At 45.2% G+C, this 18,392-nt stretch overlaps 1 protein-coding gene across 5 annotated transcripts in view; it reads left to right on the forward strand.

The window, feature by feature from the left end:
• TRIO (trio Rho guanine nucleotide exchange factor) overlaps positions 1 to 18,392 on the forward strand; it is a 366,542-nt gene that overhangs the window by 203,548 nt on the left and 144,602 nt on the right. For all 5 annotated transcript variants that reach the window (XM_015139750.3, XM_015139749.3, XM_078004622.1 and 2 more), the window contains exons 12-13: positions 13,346 to 13,515; positions 14,512 to 14,686. In XM_015139750.3, the coding sequence (XP_014995236.3) occupies positions 13,346 to 13,515; positions 14,512 to 14,686 (345 nt within the window). The remainder of the gene's footprint in view (positions 1 to 13,345; positions 13,516 to 14,511; positions 14,687 to 18,392) is intronic.

Here is an 18,392-nt window from a genome sequence, read left to right on the forward strand (position 1 = left end):
AAAGTAAGGGGCAAAGATACAAATATCTAGGTATAATATTGTCTCTACCTCATTAATCTTTGGGCAACAGTAACTGCTTAATCTAATTCCTGTCTTCCTCCGAGTAATAACCTTACTCTGATTCTGTTCTTAACATCAAAACCAAAAGCCTTTCATGGGATATACACAACTCCGTCCAACTCCAGCTGCTGCCCCTCAGGACAGAGTAGACTGCTGGGAAGAACCCTTACCCATGGTTCCATTCATATTGGCAAAAATCACTTTGTACACATCAGTAAGTACAAAGTATTTAGATCTTAGAGCCCAGCTAAAGTTTCAACAGAAATAAGTGACTTTTTTTCCCTCTAAATAAACATGTATAAAGCATTTGTACTGGCCAGTGGGAAAAGAGTATATTATAATATTACCTGAAAGTCCTTCTATCAGAATAACTTAAAACACTAAATTTTTTTCTGTAAGATGATGTAAAATTGTGGTTTAAATTTATGCAACTTCTATTTGTTAACATCAGATCAATATTTTCAAGTAGAGAAAAGTTTTATGCCAACAGAGAGCTTAGAAGTTATTGTGGAAGACCACGCAGCACTGATATAACTGACACCTCATAGTCACCGAGTAGATGATTATCGGGTGAAGGAATTAACAGTTTATTATCTTCATTTGTGACGCAGTTTTTCAGTAGGGATTGATTGAAAATATAAGACTGCCCGCTGACTTCAGATTTAATAGTTTCTGGCTGAGGGTCACTTCTAAATGGGGGGTTGTAAATATCTGCTTTAATTAGCTGTTTGTCGATAGGACTTGATTAATGCAATGTAAAAGGTGAGGCACTTCAACACAAGGTCAAGAAATGCAGTGTTAAGGCCCTAAAATGCTCAATTAGAAATAGGTGTACATGAATAGCCCTGTTTACCTGATTGTTTTTTTTTTTTTTTTGGAGACATAATCTCACTCGGTCACCCAGGCTGGACTGCAATGGTGTGATCTTGGCTCACTGCAACCTCTGTCTCCCAGGCTCAAGCAGTTCTCCTGCCTCAGCCTCCCAAGTAGCTGGGATTACAGGCACCCACCACCATTTTAGTGGAGACGGGGTTTCACCAAGTTGGCCAGGCTGGCCTCAGACTCCTGACCTCAAGTGATCCACCCACCTCAGCCTCCCAGAGTGCTGGGATTATAGGCATGAGCCACTGTGCCCAGCCCTGTTTACTTGTTAAATTTCTGTTTTAAAGGGCATTTTATGGTTCTCTGTTTCTTATTTTGATACTCAGCTTCATGAACTAAATACTTTGTTATCAAAGAACCGCAAGTCTTTGGTTCAGTGAGGAAAGAGGTAAACGTACCTGTATGTATTTTCGTGTGTATTTCCGACACATTTGTACTGATTGCCGTTGTTCTGATTGAATAGGTAGAGAGATTGGCCAACAATGTATTAGCTAGAGTTTTACCGGGACAGCTTAAAAGCTCCAGATAATCCAGGCTTGGAGAGACTGATAAGGATTTTTGGATTTTGTTATCATTTGTTTTCCCTTCCATTTGTTGAAATACAAAATTCAGACCCAGAAGCCCAAGGAAGGGTCGAGCTTTCTGCTTGGGAGCTGTGATGTTGATGGACGACAAGCAGAAAGCAGACCCCATCATCTCTCACTTTGCCTCTTGGTCTCTTCGAGGGACCACGCTCCAGACCTGGGCCAAAAGAGGCGAAAGCCCAGATGATGAAGGCTTTGTAAGGAAACACTTATTTAATCCAAGTACGTTCAAGCCTCTGTTCTAGGACAAATTAGATCCCCGGGTACCAAAAGAACTTGATAATTGTATCCCCGTATCGAGCATATCAGTCCAAGCAACTGTGGGAAAGTGAGGGGATGCCAGAAGCTGAAAACGCACTTGTGCTTTTCAAAGAAGGTGGATTTCACGCATTACTCAGAATGAGGTTAATCCTAGGCAGAGTTCTAGAGACAATTTTTAAACCGCTGGTCAAGAAAAGTGAATGAACAAGTTATTACACATTAACTTTGTTTTGTTCTCTAGTAGGTTTCTGGCTTGAGGAAGGACGTGTAGTGGAATTAGTGGGTGGGCATTTGACCAGGCCTTTCAACATGTGATTTGTAGACAAGGAAGGAAAATATGTGCTGTCTGTTAGCATAGTTACTAGAATTAGACTGTTTGAATGGCTATAATAAAAGAATCAGCCAAGGGTGTTAGCACGAGGCCAAAACTCTCATCCTCCCACACTGATCTCCAGGTAGAAGATGGCAGGAGGCAAGCTTCTGATAGTAAGACAGTCCTCATACCCCACAGGTACGTAAGGAAGTCACTTCCAGTCTAGAGCCACAGTTAGATCAGACGTCCTGACTGACAAAGGTAGTGACAGGTGATGATAGACCAGTCATCTCAGGTGGACCCGAGGTCCTGCAGAACAGACTAGTTTAATCCCTGGTGTCACCAGGGGAGGAGTGCATGTATATGTGTGTGCACGCATGTGAGCATGTGTGTTTTTTCTGCATGTGTGTACGCAGACATGCACACGAGCCTGTTTTTCCTGCATGTTCATGTGTGTGCACACACGTGAGCATGTGTGTTTTTTCTGCATGTGTGTACACACATGCACGGGAGCCTGTTTTTCCTGCGTGTATATGTGTGTAGGGGAGGAGAGTGCAGTCCTGCCTTTTAACTGACTGCACGTAACCTATTCAGAACTTTTATGTCTATGTGACATCTGGAGAGACTGCTCATCCCAATTCAGGCATCCGGAAAACTACTTTGCTGTGTTCAGTGCGATTTTTCTTAAAAATGGGCAAATTTCCAGCGTATAGCAAGGACAGGCTTAGTGCCGTAGCCAAAATAATTGTTGCTGCATGAAAAGCTTTGCGAGTGAGACTGTCAGTGCAGGGTTTGGTGAGTGGATGACGTCAGCAGTGCTGGAGGGAGTTTGCAGCATCATGTTGCGGGTTGTCTGTTCTCATGCAGAAAGTCTGTGAGTGGTTGAATTGGTTTGGAAGGTGAGTGTATCAAATCTTGACAAGGGCTTGTCAGATATGTCAGATGATAGAATTCAGATCCCAACAGATCACAGCACCAAATCAGTCACAGAAAGTTTCATTAATCAGTTTTAATATATGAGTGTTTTGAATCAGTACAGAATAAGAATCACGCAGGTGGCAACAGCATGTGTTTAACGAAGAAATGGGCTTACATATGTTATTTGATTGAGTCCACAATACTGTCATGCCCCCAAATAACTCCTTCCACTGTGGTGACCAGAGAAGCCGTTGTCTTGCTTTCTGGCTGCTGTTTGGATCACGTGGGTATTGTGTTCAGTTGTCCAGCCCCTACGTCGTTTGGTTTTGCTTAATGAATATCACATCAATTTAATGTGTCCACACTGGGCAAAACTGACTTGAGGAGTGTGAGAGTAATACAAACAGAATATATTCCAGAATGATCATCTAGTAAGAACATGCCCTGGAAACCGTAATTATAATATCCTCGAACAGATTACACTGGTTATTTATACACTCTTCAGACTTCTTAGTGCTCAACAATTGATGAAATATCATTTCTGGGGAGTCATGTTTGTGTTTAATTTTCAGCAAGTACTGGCCACAGTTCTATTTATTTCTACTAGAAACATCTCCTTGGCAAGGAAAATGCCCTTTCCATTTTCCTCATGTGCGCATGCATCTGTGTGTACGTGCGCATGCATGTGAGCATGTGTTTTTTTCCTGCTTGTATGTGTGTGTGCACGCACATCAGCATGTTTTTCCTGCGTGTGTGTACACACATGCACGTGAGCCTGTTTTTCTTGCATGTATATGTGTGTGCATGTATGTGAGCATGTGTGATGTGTGTTTTTTCTGCATGTGTCTACACAGACATGCACATGAGCCTGTTTTTCCTATGTGTATATGTGTGTTTTTCCTGCATGTGTGTACACACATGCACGTGAGCCTGTTTTTCCTGCATGTATATGTCTGTCCACGCATGTGAGCATGTGTTTTTTCTGCATGTGTGTACACAGACATGCACATGAGCCTGTTTTTCCTGTGTGTTTGTGTGTATGCACATAAGTATGTGTTTTTCCTGCATGTTTGTATGCGCTCACGTGAGCATGTGTTTTTCCTGTGTGTATATGTGTGTGCACACACATGAGCATGTGTTTTTCCTGCGTGTGTGTGCACGTACATGGACATGTTTTTCCTGCGTGTATATGTGTGTGTACACACATAAGCATGTGTGTTTTTCCTGCATCTTTGTGTGTGTACACATGTGAGCAGGTGTGTTTTTCCTGTGTATGTGTGTGCATGCACGTGAGCATGTATGTTTTTCCTGCATGTTTGTGTGTGCACGCACATGAGCATGTTTTTCCTGCATGTTTGTGTGTATCCACATGAAAGCATGTGTGTTTTTCCTGCGTGTTTGTGTGTATGCATGTGAGCATATGTTTTTCCTGTGTGTGTATGTGTATATGCACATGAGCATGTGTTTTTCCTGTGTGTATATGTGTGTGCACGCACATGGGCGTGTGTGTTTTTCCTGCGTGTGTGTGTGCACGCATATGAGCATGTGTGTGTTTTACCCCATCCCTTTCCTTGCTCCTTTTTTAAAATGTTAAAGACTTTTACTTTCAGACTCTCTTAGAGGAGTCATTTCATTAAACCTTTGGGAATCCCACGGAAGCGGCCAAGGTTAAGCTGTGCTCTTCCTTTGGGAATTGACAGTCGTGGCGACTGCTGTCTTTAGTACATTACTGGAAAGTTTCCAAGAGGCAGTTCTACAAGATGAGCCTTTGAAGAAGCCAATCCTGTTTTCCATCTTTTGCTTTCAATATACGAATTGAACTTTTATCTTTCTCCATTTAATATAAACCAAAATTCATCTTTAAAAAAAATGTTGATTTTTAACTTTTATTTTAGGTTCAGGGGCACATGTGCAGATTATAGAGATAAACTCATGTCATAGGGGGTTGGTGTACAGATTATTTCTTCACCAAGGTACTAAGCATAGCACCCAATAGGTATTTTTTCTGATCCTTTTCCTCCTCCCAGCCTCCACCTTCAAGTAGGTCTTAGTGTCTGTTGTTTCTCTTTTTGTGTCCATGTATTCTCATTATTTAGCTCCCACTTGTAAGTAAGAACATGTGTAGTTGGTTTTCTGTTCGTGCATTAGTTTGCTAAGGATAACGGCCTCCAGCTCTGTCTCTGTTGTGGCAAAGGACATACTATCCTTCTTTTTTATGACTGCATAGTATACTTTGAAAGGGGAGAATGTTGGGGAGGAGTGAGCTGGTGTCAAAGGAGCTCCAGGTCATGCTGTCCCCGCAGAGTTCAAGAAATGAAATGTCACCCCGAGGAAGGCAGGCAGGCTGCGGGAGCATGGACGCTGTCTGCAGGTCCTTGAAGACGTGTCACGGCAAGGAGGAATTAGGCTTTGGCCAACTGCAGTGAGAGACTATGGCTGCTGTCCAGATGACCTGAGGATGGGGGAGCAGCATTCCCCAAGCTTGACACCCCTGGATAACAACTTATGCTGAAGAGAGTGTCTTATCTTGTGGGGATGTTGGGCAATGGAAGGAAAATAAAAAATTCCCGAAGTCAAATTCTTCTTTTAGGCTTGATACCATTTGGTTAGTTTAAGTCCATATTGTTTCCTCTGTGAGCTTTGGACCCAGCTCAGTCACGTCCGTCTTCTGTCCTACTTGGGTGTTATCACCGCATCCCCTGTGCCTCACCTGTACTCAGTCTCACGCCTCTGCAGGGCATCCACCCTCTGGTGCTGGAATGCCCATGCACTGTCCCATCTTAATGTGCATTGCTGCCCTGAATATGCCGCTGTGTTTCTTCTGCTTTTTCCTCCTTCCTTACATGTAATACGTTTGCATGGATAATTACTTCATGATGCCAACTTTGATTTGTTCTCTGTTCCTCCCCTCCTCCACCCCATACATCCTTCATAAATTTTCTTTGATCATATTAAGGCAGCGGTCCCCAGGGACCGGTTTTGTGGAAGACGATTTTTCCACAGACCAGCGGTGGTGGTGGGGGCAGGGATGGTTTTAGGGTGAAACTGATCTGCCTCAGATCATCAGGCATTAGTTAGATTCTCATCTCTTAAGGAGCACACAACCCAGATCCCTCACATGCACAGTTCACAGTAGGGTTTGCACTCCTATGAGAATCTAATGCCACTGCTGATCTGACAGGAGGCTGAACTCAGGTGTTAATGCCCGCCCGCCTGCTGCTCACCTCCCACTGTGTGGCCCAGCTCCTAACAAGCCACGGACCAATACTTGTCTGCAGCCCACGCTTTGGTGACCCTTGTATTAAGGGATGTTTTATTCTACCTACCGAAGAATGAAAAGGTGCTTCCCAAACTCATACTCTTCCTTAATCAGGCCTCAGGCATGTGGACCCACAGTACAGTTCGTCATTTCAGACAGAGGAACATGCGGCACATGGTTGAGGCAGTTCCGTTTTTCTCCCTGGTTTTTATACCTGAAACTGAATCACATTTTATGTGCATAGTGGTTGTCCTCTGAGATTCCACCTGCAAGTTGCCATTGAAACTCCTACTTCTGCTTCTGCCTTGCAGCAGGTCTGGGAAGCTGTGGCTTTCATACTTCCCCTGCTGGCCCTATGGCTCGCCCATTACCACAAGTACCCAGATGATTGTCTTTGTCAAAAACAAGAGTAGGGAAACAGATAGCAATGGCAGCAGCTTCTGTTCACCAAGTGCTTGCTGAAGTTGAACACTTCACATGTGGATTTTCACTCTGGCTTTCCAGTTAGAGAAGATGCATGTAGTTTAATGATTTCATTTCATACAGGAGAAAACTGAAGATAGGTGCTCCAAGAATTTCCCAAGACCACGCATGGGATAAGGACCCTAGCAGATGTGTTGGGCCCCTCCTTCCATACCCCACCTCCAGACAGACGCTGATTATAGCCTCGGTTCAAACTGCATCAGCTCGTACCCCACTGGGGAGCACAGAAAGGTTGCAGCTGCAACAATTCCCAGCTTAGGGCCCTGATCCTAATTTCCACTTAACTGGAGTCTTGGTCCTTTCCCAGGGTCCTCCACCCCAGCCAGGTCCTCTCGGAGCCCCCTGCAGCGGGGTCTCCCTTTCCAGGTAGTGAGGAGGGGGCCTTTTCACCTCAAAGCTAGCTTTTCAGGGAATTTCTCCGGCAGAGCTGTGGGGCCCATAGAGGCCTGTGGGAGGCTTCCCACATCTTAATCACTCGGGTTTTCACCACAGAACTCTGTGTCCCTTCCTAGTCATCCTTCTGTGTGGATCCTGGTCCATGAGCCAGGTCCTGTACACACCTGCAGCCCACTTGTGGACTGAGTTCAGGTCCTCTTCCACCCAGCAACTCTGGCCTGCAGATCCCCCCGGGCACCTCTCAGCAGTAGAGATGGCCAGCAGTAGCTCTGATGACCTCCAGGGGGCAGCCTTGCCTAACCCTGCTGCTGCCAGACCTGCTCGTGTTTCTCAGTAGAATCCAGACTGCTGTGAACTTCCATAGGACACAACTCTCTTGCTGCTGGGCAAAGATTTATCTTTTTATTATAAATTTGCAGCATGCCCAGAAGTATAATTTTTTATCTTAGTAAGTTTATGGTAAGAATTTTATAGGCATCCTAGAGGGTATTTCTCATTTCTTTATTCGAGGATATTTTAGGCATCATATACACTATTTTAAAAACTTAAAAACAGACTTTCCTTGAATGGTGTTTCATTATGATATGTGCCCATTCACCCCCAGTTGATATTAGAAGTGACCTTTATCTAAGACTTTTTTCTCCAAATTGAATGAGAATATTTCCTGTAGGACCAGACAGAAAAATTCCAAAGGGGCAAGTATTTTAAATGGTTAAAATGTAGCCTTGCTCCTTTTGCCTCATTTAGTTTGTCCTTTTTTAATGTCATGATCCCAGGATCAGTTCCTTGGTGGTCTCCTCGGTACCTGTGGCTCTTCACTGGTTTCATCGGCCAGCAGGAGGGTGAGCACATCCAGTGTGCGGTAAAATATCCAGGATGTTGCGGGGAATACACTAGTTGTGTGTTTTTTTGTTTTTTAACTTCCAGGTGGAAGGGAAAACGTTTGACCCCTAAAGATTCATGGCACTTCCCCTAGAATTGAGAGGAAGTGATTTCTATAGACTCTAACAGACTAATTCTAGCATGTTTTCCTCATACTGTACTATTTTTAGGAGTAAAAAGATATAAATGTGGGATGATGTTAAGTTTACTCGACCAAGTGACATATTTTGAACAATTGGTAGGAACCCAAATGTGTTTTGAAAAATATCTAGAGAAAGATTTTAAAATTGTGATTTTTATTATTATGAAAAGAGTTTTTCTTAGAACAAAAACAGTAACAGTGACTAGCATTTACTTATTTCGTCACTCCACATTGTCTTCTCATTGAAACCTCCAAGCAACTTTTTTTTTCTTTTTTTTTGAGACAGACTCGCCCAGGCTGGAGTGCAGTGGCATGCTCTCAGTTCACTGCACCCTGCCTCCCAATTAAAGTCATTCTCTTGCCTCAGCCCCCCAAGTAACGGGAACTACACGCGTGTGCCACCACGCCCAGCTATTTTTTTGTATTTTTAGTAGAGACAGGGTTTCACTATGTTGGCCAGGCTGTTCTCACACTCCTGACCTCAGGTGATCTGCCTGCCTCGACCTCTTGAGTGCTGAGAAATATAGGCGTGAGCCACCACACCCAGCCCCAAGCAACTTTTTGAAGCAGGCATTATTACCATGCCCATTTTATAGATGAGAAAAGAGCTGGATCCAGGTAACTTGTCCAAAGTTACACCCTAGGAAGTGTTAAGTCAGTACTTGAACCCAAGCAATCTGGCTTCGCAACCTACACTCTTAGTCATTATTGTCTGTTACCTCTTATGAGAAGTGTTTAATTTGAGTGATCGTTTATGGAAGAAGCACTCATAGTCGCTGTCAGGCTGTTGCAGTGGAGTTGTTAGAAGCACAGCTATGCATTGTGCGTCCGGCCAGTTCCGGGTCATTTCTCATCTTCTCTTCACCAGAGTATAAAAGTGAGACTTGGCAAAATGCTTTTGTATCTTAAATGGTATTTTTGGTAGTATTTGCTGGAGAAGAGGAATTTTGCAAGGGTCCCCACCCACATGGGCAGCCTGTCCCCCTTCCTGTACCACAAGTTGGGTCCTTGAGTGAGGCCTCACAATGAGTCAGGACAGGCTGCTAATCTCCCAGTTCAGGGCCCAGAACTGGCTGGCAGGGCTTCAGGGAGAGGGCCCAGCGGTGCTGGGGGCCTGACCCCTCCTGTCTGAGCAGGGCTGGGAGGGTGGTTGGGACACCTGTATTTCAGGGCCTTGCTACAAGATGTGTCCTGTTCAGGATATGCAAATTCTCTACTGCTGCCTTAAGTAATTTTGTTCTGTTTTGCTGATTTTGCTGTTTTTCTAGTAGGCTTTTTTTAAAAAGTGTTTTTGTTTTCTCAACAGATTTAAAAGAAGAGATATCAATTTCTGTTAGTGGCCTAAGAACCTAGCTAAAGGGGAGTGCAGCTACAGCCACAGGCCACCATTGGCTCCTGCCAGCAGGGGACCTGGTTTCTCAGTGCCCAGAAGGGCAACTTGTCACCAAGTGAGCCAGACGCCCTCCTGCTGTGCTGCAGGTTTAATATTTGGGTCAGAATTGGCTCCATTACCTTTATTTTCAGCTACATTTCTTCCAATTTGATTGGAGTGAGAGAAGAGCAATGGGCTGCAGGATTGTAGAGTGTCAACTGTTTTCTGAGGACCTTTTTCAGATGTACATTTGCTTAAATCATCCACTTCTGCTCCAAGTTTGAACATGAAGTGCAGAGGCAGCACCGTTGCTAGCATCTCAGCAGTGGGACAGAATAATAAGTTGACTATGCAGAGTCCCCTGTTAATTGCTTAAGTGTTCTCCATTTTGTGTCCATTAATTAGTACTGTAGTTATCACCGGCAGGGGACCTGGGAGTACTCCATTTCCTGGGTCCCATTGGACAGTGACGAGGTGGGGGCAGCTTCAGTGAAGGAGTGTATTCAAGCAGAAGATACACTTGAGATTTTTCAGAGAAAGGAGTGAAATCAATGGTTTATTTTCTTTGTGAGCAGAATCAACGCAGTTGCACAGCACCGCGTTTTCACAGTGTCCATCTGAGGAGAGGAATCGGAGGGTGGAAGGCTGCAGTGGCTGCATGCGACTCAAAGGGTTTGTCTTGGGAGTGAGTGGGCACCCTCTGTGTGTGGCCAGTTGCCTGCCCCACCCCACCACCTGCATGTGGAAGGCAGGTTACCATCTTAAGTAGAAATGTCCATGGATTGGATAATGTCGTGGATGTTTTTGATTAAATATTTTGACTCTTTCATGAAACATTACAGCCTTCTTCTGGTAATTGGTTAGTTATAGCTCAGTGCAGCCAAGTTGGCACATACTTGGTTTCTTTGAGCAAATCTTGCCTGTTCAGTTAATTTAAGTCCATCCTTATAACCAGGGTGATAATTCCGTCTAGAGCGTTGCTGTTGACGGGAAGCCCTCCAGTGTGTCCTCTTTCATCTGCTCCTCGTAGCGACGCCCTGAGGTGGCATTGGCATTCCTAGGATCCCTGTTTTAGCAAACCGAGTTTCTTGAGAAATTAAGTGATCTCTTAGGTCACACAGCTAATGCTTCGTAAAGCATTTCCTAAATCCAGATCGCCTTACTCTAAGTCTTATAATACTGTTACTACTATACCATGTGACTTAGCAACTTAGAATGTTTTTCATGGGAAATGTTAGTGCAAATTGGGAGAGTCCTTCATGCCATGATCTTTCCTGTTTATAAATGCAGCTGCCATGTTCATGAGAATTTAGAGGAAAACAAAGGAACAAGAAAGCATCTTATTGATTATAGACCCTTTATAGATGGTGCAGGGCATCAGTTCGTATTTGGTGAGTTGATGAGTGGCATTTTCATGTGGAATTAAATATTGATGCCAACTCTGGCGAAGTATTCTTTCTGATACCAGCTTTCGGGCATAGCACTTCATCACCTGGGGCTTCTCTTCCTTAATCTAGAGAATGAAAATTTTGAACTGGCCTATCTCTAAAACCCCATTGATTAAAATTCTTGAACTATATGAAATTTGATAACTTAGACACAAAAAATAGGGTGGATAATATGAGAAAAGTGAACAAATGTTTTATTTACTTTAATGTTTTCAGTAAAATTAATTCTTAGGACACTGAGTAACAGGACTGAAAAATAATTTCTTTGCCAGCACTTTTCTTACTTTAAAATTGGCCTGCTGTATTTTGAATGTGTATTGACTTGCAGATAACAATAAAAGTATATTTTAGATATATAAATATTGCTCAGGGAACAAATTGTAGTGTGGAATTGATACTAAGATTTTCTTTGTTACAAATGGAAGTCTCTATGCATATTTCAGAGAAACAAAGTCATTTGGTAATAGTGTGTTTTTAAAGATATGTTTGACAGCAAAAGAACACTTAAAAGCTTAGCTTGGGTTTGCCATCATTAATAATTAGGGAATTGCAAATTGAAACCATAGTGAGATATACCACTCATTTAGAATGGCTTAAGTTAAAAAGACTGACCACATCAGTTATTGGTGAGGAAGTGGAGGAATTGAAACTCTCATACACTGCTGGTGGGAAGGTAAAAATGATACACCGCTTTGGAAAAACTTGACAGTTTATTAGGAAGTTAAGCATACACCTACCATATGATCCAGCCATTCTACACCTAGATATTTATCTAAAAGAAAGGAAATCGTAAGTTCATACAGAGGCTGTGCCCAAATGTTTATAGCAGCTTTATTTGTAGTGGCTCCAAACTGGAAATAACCCAGATGTCCACCAGCAGATGAAGGGATAAACTGTGGTTTCATACATACAGGGACTGCTATTCGACAGCGAAAAGGAATGAACCCTTGATACACACAGTAGTGTGGATAAATCTCAGGGTAATAATGCTGAATGAAAGAAGCTGGACAGAAAAAAAAAAAAAGTACATACTGTCCCAGTCCAGTTCTAGAAATTATTTTAGAAAATGCAGGGTAATCTCCAGCGGCTGAGAGCAGGTGAGTGCCAGGGAGGGAGCGGGACAGAGGGCATCAGCCAGCTTTGGGATGAGGGAGAGGCTCACGGTGAACTGGGCATAGACAAATGTCAGAACTCACACTGGACACTTTACATTTGTGCAGCTTATAGTACGTCAGTTAGTCCTCAGTAAAGCCGTTTTATAAAAAGCTTGGCTTGGAAACAGAACACCACAGGCACACACAGTTTCTTTCTGCACATACAGTTTTGACTTACGAGCCTCGAGGCAGCAGGCATTGGACAGGGTGTCAAGCGGGAGGTCCCAACTTGCCCCATCTCGCCAGCTGAGCTGGCTGTTCTCACTAGACATACAGAAGATGTGTGAGCTGACTCTTAGTCCCTGAGGAGGCTGAAAGCATTTTCTCCACATCCAAACCGCTGCCAAGCCACCAGGGCCTGCTTAGTGTAATTAATTGTCTTTTTCGGTTCCATGAATAGTACCCCAGAGATCTGCAGGAGTTAATGGACTTGCAGGAAGTAGGCTGTGCTCCTCGGCTCCCACCAGGCCCAGAGCCGTTCTTGCCACTCTCGTTCCAGGGTGTCTTTGCTCCTAGGTCTCCAGCAGCCCGTTTTACGGTGGTGGCAGTGGAGGTGTCTGCGTCTTTTCGGCGTGCACACTCTTTCCGTCAAAGGCCCGAACTGTTGGCAGCCTGACTGCGGGGCCTGGGCTGGTGCCGTCACCTCCCTAGCTCCACACCCTGGTCCCCGGCCAGGCTCGGTGGTGAATTCCTTTCACCACATTGTGCACTTCCTTCTGTGTGCTTCCGGGGGAAATCAGTGGTTTAATAATGAAAACTTGAAATAAAAGTGTCCACCTGCTACGTAAGAGCCTGAGACATGTCAGAGAAGGTGTCTTATGTCAGCAGAGGTTTCTGTGGACTGAGGGTCTTTTCTTATTTCCACCACACTCTGGATTGAGCCTCAGGAGAATGGGAAAGAGCAGTTTCCCTTCCCTTTCCTTTTTCTCTTTTGTGACAGTGCTGCCCGCCTGTTTATTTTCCTCCCTGCGGCGGTGGCATGCTGCTTTTGTTGTGCATGTGTTCCGCTGGCAGTGGGACTGGATGCCCCTCCCTCCTGTCCTTCCTTCCTTCCCTCTGGGAGCGGTCTGTCACCAGTCTCCTCCCAGGGCAAGTCACACACCGACTCCGCTGGGGCCACTTGGACACCGTGCGGCCCACCTGGTGGTGCAGCCAGGCCGGCCGGCCTCACCCACCTCTCCCCTTTCCCAGCTGTGGACGTGGCTGGAGGAGCTGCAGAAGGAGCTGCTGGACGACGTGTATGCCGAGTCGGTGGAGGCCGTGCAGGACCTCATCAAGCGCTTCGGCCAGCAGCAGCAGACCACCCTGCAGGTGACTGTCAACGTGATCAAGGAAGGGGAGGACCTCATCCAGCAGCTCAGGTGGGCCTCACCCCTCTCCTGGTCCAAACGGATTCTGAAGCCCTGCCAGTGACTCCCCTTCCCCTTTTACTCTTGTGGGCAGTCAGCTCTGCTTCTCTGTCCAGCTCAGTGCAGAGCAAGCAGCGTCGTGAAGACAAAGGAGAGAAATGGCTCTCTTCTCTCTTTTCTTTTCCCTCCTTCCTTACAGTTTAACTTCATAATAGTTTTCGTTATAACGTCGACTAATACGCCACATAATTTAATTGTAATATTTTCTCTTAACATCCAACTAGTAATTATTGACACTTCTTTATAAACGAGATGAATGTGAGCCTCCGAGGACTGCGCCCTCAGGCCGGTCTAGAGGACAGAAGTATTCACCTCCCAACGTCCAGATTCAGCCAGGCCTGCAAGGGGCAGACACCCACCCCCAAGTGCTCTTCAAAGCAGGATATGGAGGCAGAGCCAGGGTTGGTTTTGTTTCCTCTGGAAGCAGATTTTTTTTATTGGGTCAGGGGGACCATTTAACCCTCTACTGTATCACTCAGGACAGTTTCTCAAGTCGTTGACTGATAACTTTACATGACGTTCACTTTTGCTGGGAGAGGCAGGAGGCGGTTACTTAATAAAGGCTTAATTGATTGCATTAAAGGTTAACCTCTCATGTCCAATATGATTCTGTCATTTATACTAACCAGGTATCATCCGTTTTTTACTTAACAAGAAAAGTGGCTAAAAATACAACTCTAAAGTGATTTTCTATAATTATTAGCCTTCTTACAGAGTGATTTCAGAAAATGCCAGAGAAATTCTTCAGTGTATCCTCACATTCAGCAGGATTGCTCCGAGGAGGAAGCCTAATATTGTTTTGCAGGGGAGCAGCCCATTCCATTTTCTGAGACAAGCAGTGCAGCTTCCTGCCAGCTTTCTTCCCCTGAAGATCTGCGTGGCCGGATCTGGTGTCTAACAATGTGTGACTTTCTCATCCAATTCCTGTTCCTCTGTGCACTCTCGCAGGGACTCTGCCATCTCCAGTAACAAGACCCCCCACAACAGCTCCATCAACCACATTGAGACGGTGCTGCAGCAGCTGGATGAGGCGCAGTCGCAGATGGAGGAGCTCTTCCAGGAGCGCAAGATCAAACTGGAGCTCTTCCTGCAGCTGCGGATCTTCGAGAGGGACGCCATCGACGTGAGTGTCCCGTGGCCGGCGCCTGCCTGCCTGCCTGCCTGCCTGTGGGAGCCCTGGCTTCCTCCACAGCACCAGTGCCCTCTTGTCTCTGCCCCGCTCAGGTCCTGTGTCCTCACCCACACCCCCAGCCTCTGCACCAGGAGGGGTCCGGGAGGGAGAGAGGGTTCCTGGAGGCTGGAATTGGATCATCCCTGGGAGGCCAGGGGATGCTCAACCCTGGGCCCTAACGTTGGAAACAGTAGAGCAGGCAGCTCGCGTGGCAGGAGCAGAGCACAGCAAGCACTGAGCAGAACCGAAGGAAGCCAGCACAGCTTTCTCTCAGTCTTGGGGTGTTTAAACCTTGATTGGGTCGCACACAGCACTCCCTTGTCCTCAGCTTAGGCACAGTCATCAGCTTCAGGCAGCAGCCCTCCCTCTCTTCCTCCCTTTCGTCTTCTCATCCTTGCCCCTCTCCTCCTGTCCTCACCTTCCCCTTTTCTCTCTCTCCCCACCTTCACTCTCTCCTACCTTCTCTCTTCCTTGCTTCCTCCCTTTCTCTTTCTGTCTTTCTCTCTCTTGCCCTTCTCTCTCCCAGAGTGGGAATAATCCTGACTTGTGGTCATAGCATTTTAGATAATAGAAAACCGAATTTCCCCCCAAAGAGGTGTTCTCAGATTATCCATAGTTCTTACCTAAACATGGACTTCTGCACCTTATATGTGAACAGGAGAAAGAAGTTACAGGTGTCTTTTATCTTTCTTCAACACAAAGAGAGTGGTTCTGGGTTCTGTGCTTAGGAGGAGCTTGCTTTTTTGACACCGTGCGAGCAGAAGTCAGTCTAGTCGCGTGAGTGCGAATTTACCTGGGGACATGACGAAAGGAGCCAAAGCTCCCCTCCGCGGGTGAGCCTGCTGTCCTGGAGTCTGGCCGCTTCATGCAGCTGGTGGCTGTGACGGCCCAAAGGCCTCCTCCACATACCTCTGGGCTGCCCGGTGGTTCCTCTGTGACTGCTGATAGACACCTGCAGAGCACACCCCCTTAATATTTATTTCTCGTCTCTGGTTTAGAACTCATCAGCAGTCCTTGCCACTCAGGCTGGGGATGGCAGGGCTGTGCGTAGCCTGCCCTCAATCACCTCGGCACAGGAAGGACCTTCTGCCCGTAGTGGGCCGTGTGACTTCCCCTGGGCCTGTCTATAGGCCTGCCCTGGGGAGTGGTTTTGGTTTGTGATGCAAGGACCAAGTCAGCCCTGCGCAGGACTCTCTTGGATGCCTTTGCTTGGCCACTTGTCTAAATCTCCAGCACTGTTTTCATGAACAACAACAGACCTTTTTGGCTCTGCTCATGCTCATCATTAGTGAATAACAAAAAAGGAGTCAAACCCTAAACACGTGGCTTGGTGAAACCTGCTCAGGTGCTCTCAGAGTCTTGACCTTTAGATCCACGTGGAGCTATGCAGAGAAGAGGCACCTGCACGCTGGCCTCTGCCCAGTGAGGGCCTGCCGTGGCCTCCCCAAGGTAGCAGCACAGACTAAAGGGGAGACCAGCCAGGTCCACTCCCCTCTCTGACTTCAAAGGACTCACTTTTGTAAAACTTAGCTGCATATGGAATATTTTCAACTAGGAAACACAAACCAACCAGAAGCATTAGTTGCAGTTTTTCTTCCAGGACATTTTGATACTTGAAAAAAAAAATTGATTCATTTATCTTCATACTATTTTAAAGAGAAAAAAAATTTTTAATATTAAAAAAGTTGTATTTATTGTAAGTATATGAAAGTACTCCCAGTTTCATTGAACCAGATCAGGAAACAAAAACATACATTTTTCCCCCAGCAAGGCCACAAAATTACAAGTGTCCTAGATAGAGCCAGCGTGCCAGAGCCTGGGGGAGTGCATCCTGAATAGAGGAAGCTGTACCTGCAGCCCAGTCTCAGGCCAGCTTCAGATATGGTTCAGAAGCTGCTACAAGATCACAGCCTGAGAAGCTCTGTTCTCTTTAATCCTGAAAAATGAAGATCTGAGCAGTTTAGGCTTTGGCCGGGTTTCCTCTCTTATCCAGGAAGATGCCACATCTGATGGCCCATAGGAGTATGGAGTTATGTTTTAAAGTTTATTATGACCGGATGTGGTGGCTCACGCCTGTAATCCTAGCACTTTGGGAGGCCGAGGCGGGCGGATCACCTGAGGTTAGGAGTTCGAGACCAGCCTGGTCAACATAGTGAAACCCCGTCTCTACTAAAAATACAAAAATTAGTCAGGCGTGGTGGCAGGGGCATGTAATCTTAGCTACTCGGGAGACTGAGACAGGAGAATTGCTTGAACCCCAGAGGCGGAGGTTGCAGTAAGGGGAGATTGCGCCATTGCACTCCAGCCTTGGTGACAAGAGTGAAACTCCATCTCTGAATGAATGAATGAATGAATGAATGAATGTCTTCAAAGCTATACAAAAGTACAGATGGCAGTACAATGGAACTACCGTGTGCCTGTCCCACAAATTCAGCATGATTTTACCAGCCTGGTTAACCTTCTTTGGTTATTGCTGTGCTATAGTGTTCTAGAGAAAATCATTGCCAGCTTATTCTTTCACTTCTAATGGCTTTTCTAAAAGATGAGGCTATTTTCTTACATCCCCACAATCAGCTAAACATCTCCCCAATTTAACAGTCATTTCTTATTGTCATCAACTCCCAGCATGTTCAGATTGACGTGGGTGCCTCAATTAGGAGGCACGTGAAGTTGGCTCTTGTGTTTAATGGTCAATTTCTTAATCTAGAATTGTCTCTCTTTTGTCCTCCTCCTCTTTTTTTTATGCCATCATTTGCTAGAATAACTAGATCGGTTGTCAAAGGAACCAGATCCCACATTCAGTGTTTGTTCACTTGTATTATTTTAGGTTGTGTAACTTTTAGTTTCCCTGGTGTTTCCTCTAAACTTAGAAGTTAGATGCAAAGACCTGATTCTAGTTCTGTTGTTGTGCAAGAGTCTTTCCGAGGTGGTGCATCGTAGTTCCCCATGCGAAGGCTGGGCCTGTCTAATCCCACTTCCCTGGGGATCCTGAGGCCGGTTCAGGCACCGTCATGCTGAGCCTTCTGTGGTTAAATCCCCTCAGCCTTTTTCTCACAGTGGTTCACTATGTGCTGATGATCATTGCTTATGAGAATGTGAAAACAATTTTCCAATTTTATTATTCTTTCTGCATTTAATAGCTAGATTCATCTATAAAGAGGAATTCTTCATTATAAAATGTTCTTTTATCTTTTAGTTAAGTGCTAATATTTAGGATAATGATTGGTTTTCTATCTACTTTTTTTTTTTTTTTTTTTTTTTTGAGAGAGGGTTTTACTCTGTTGCCCATGCTGGAGTGTAATGGTGCCATCTCAGCTCACTGCGACCTCCGCCTCCCAGGTTCAAACGATCCCCCTATGTCAGCCTCCCAAGTAGCTGGGACTACAGGCGCATGCCACCACGTCCAGCTAACTTTTGTATTTTTTGGTAGAGATGGGGTTTTGCCATGTTGGCCAAGCTGTTCTTGAACTCCTGACCTCAAGTGATCCTCCCACCTTGGCCTCCCAAAGTGCTGGGACTCTAGGCATGAGCCACCACCCCTAGCCAATTTACTGTCTACTTCTAGTAGAAACCAAATACTTTTTCTTTTCTTTCTTTTTTTTTTTTTTTTGACTTTTAGCTTCTCTTATTATTTTTGAACACCATTAGGAATAGTAAT

This window comes from Macaca mulatta, chromosome 6 (assembly GCF_049350105.2).
Source record: "Macaca mulatta isolate MMU2019108-1 chromosome 6, T2T-MMU8v2.0, whole genome shotgun sequence".
Classification (NCBI taxonomy): Eukaryota; Metazoa; Chordata; class Mammalia; order Primates; family Cercopithecidae; genus Macaca; species Macaca mulatta.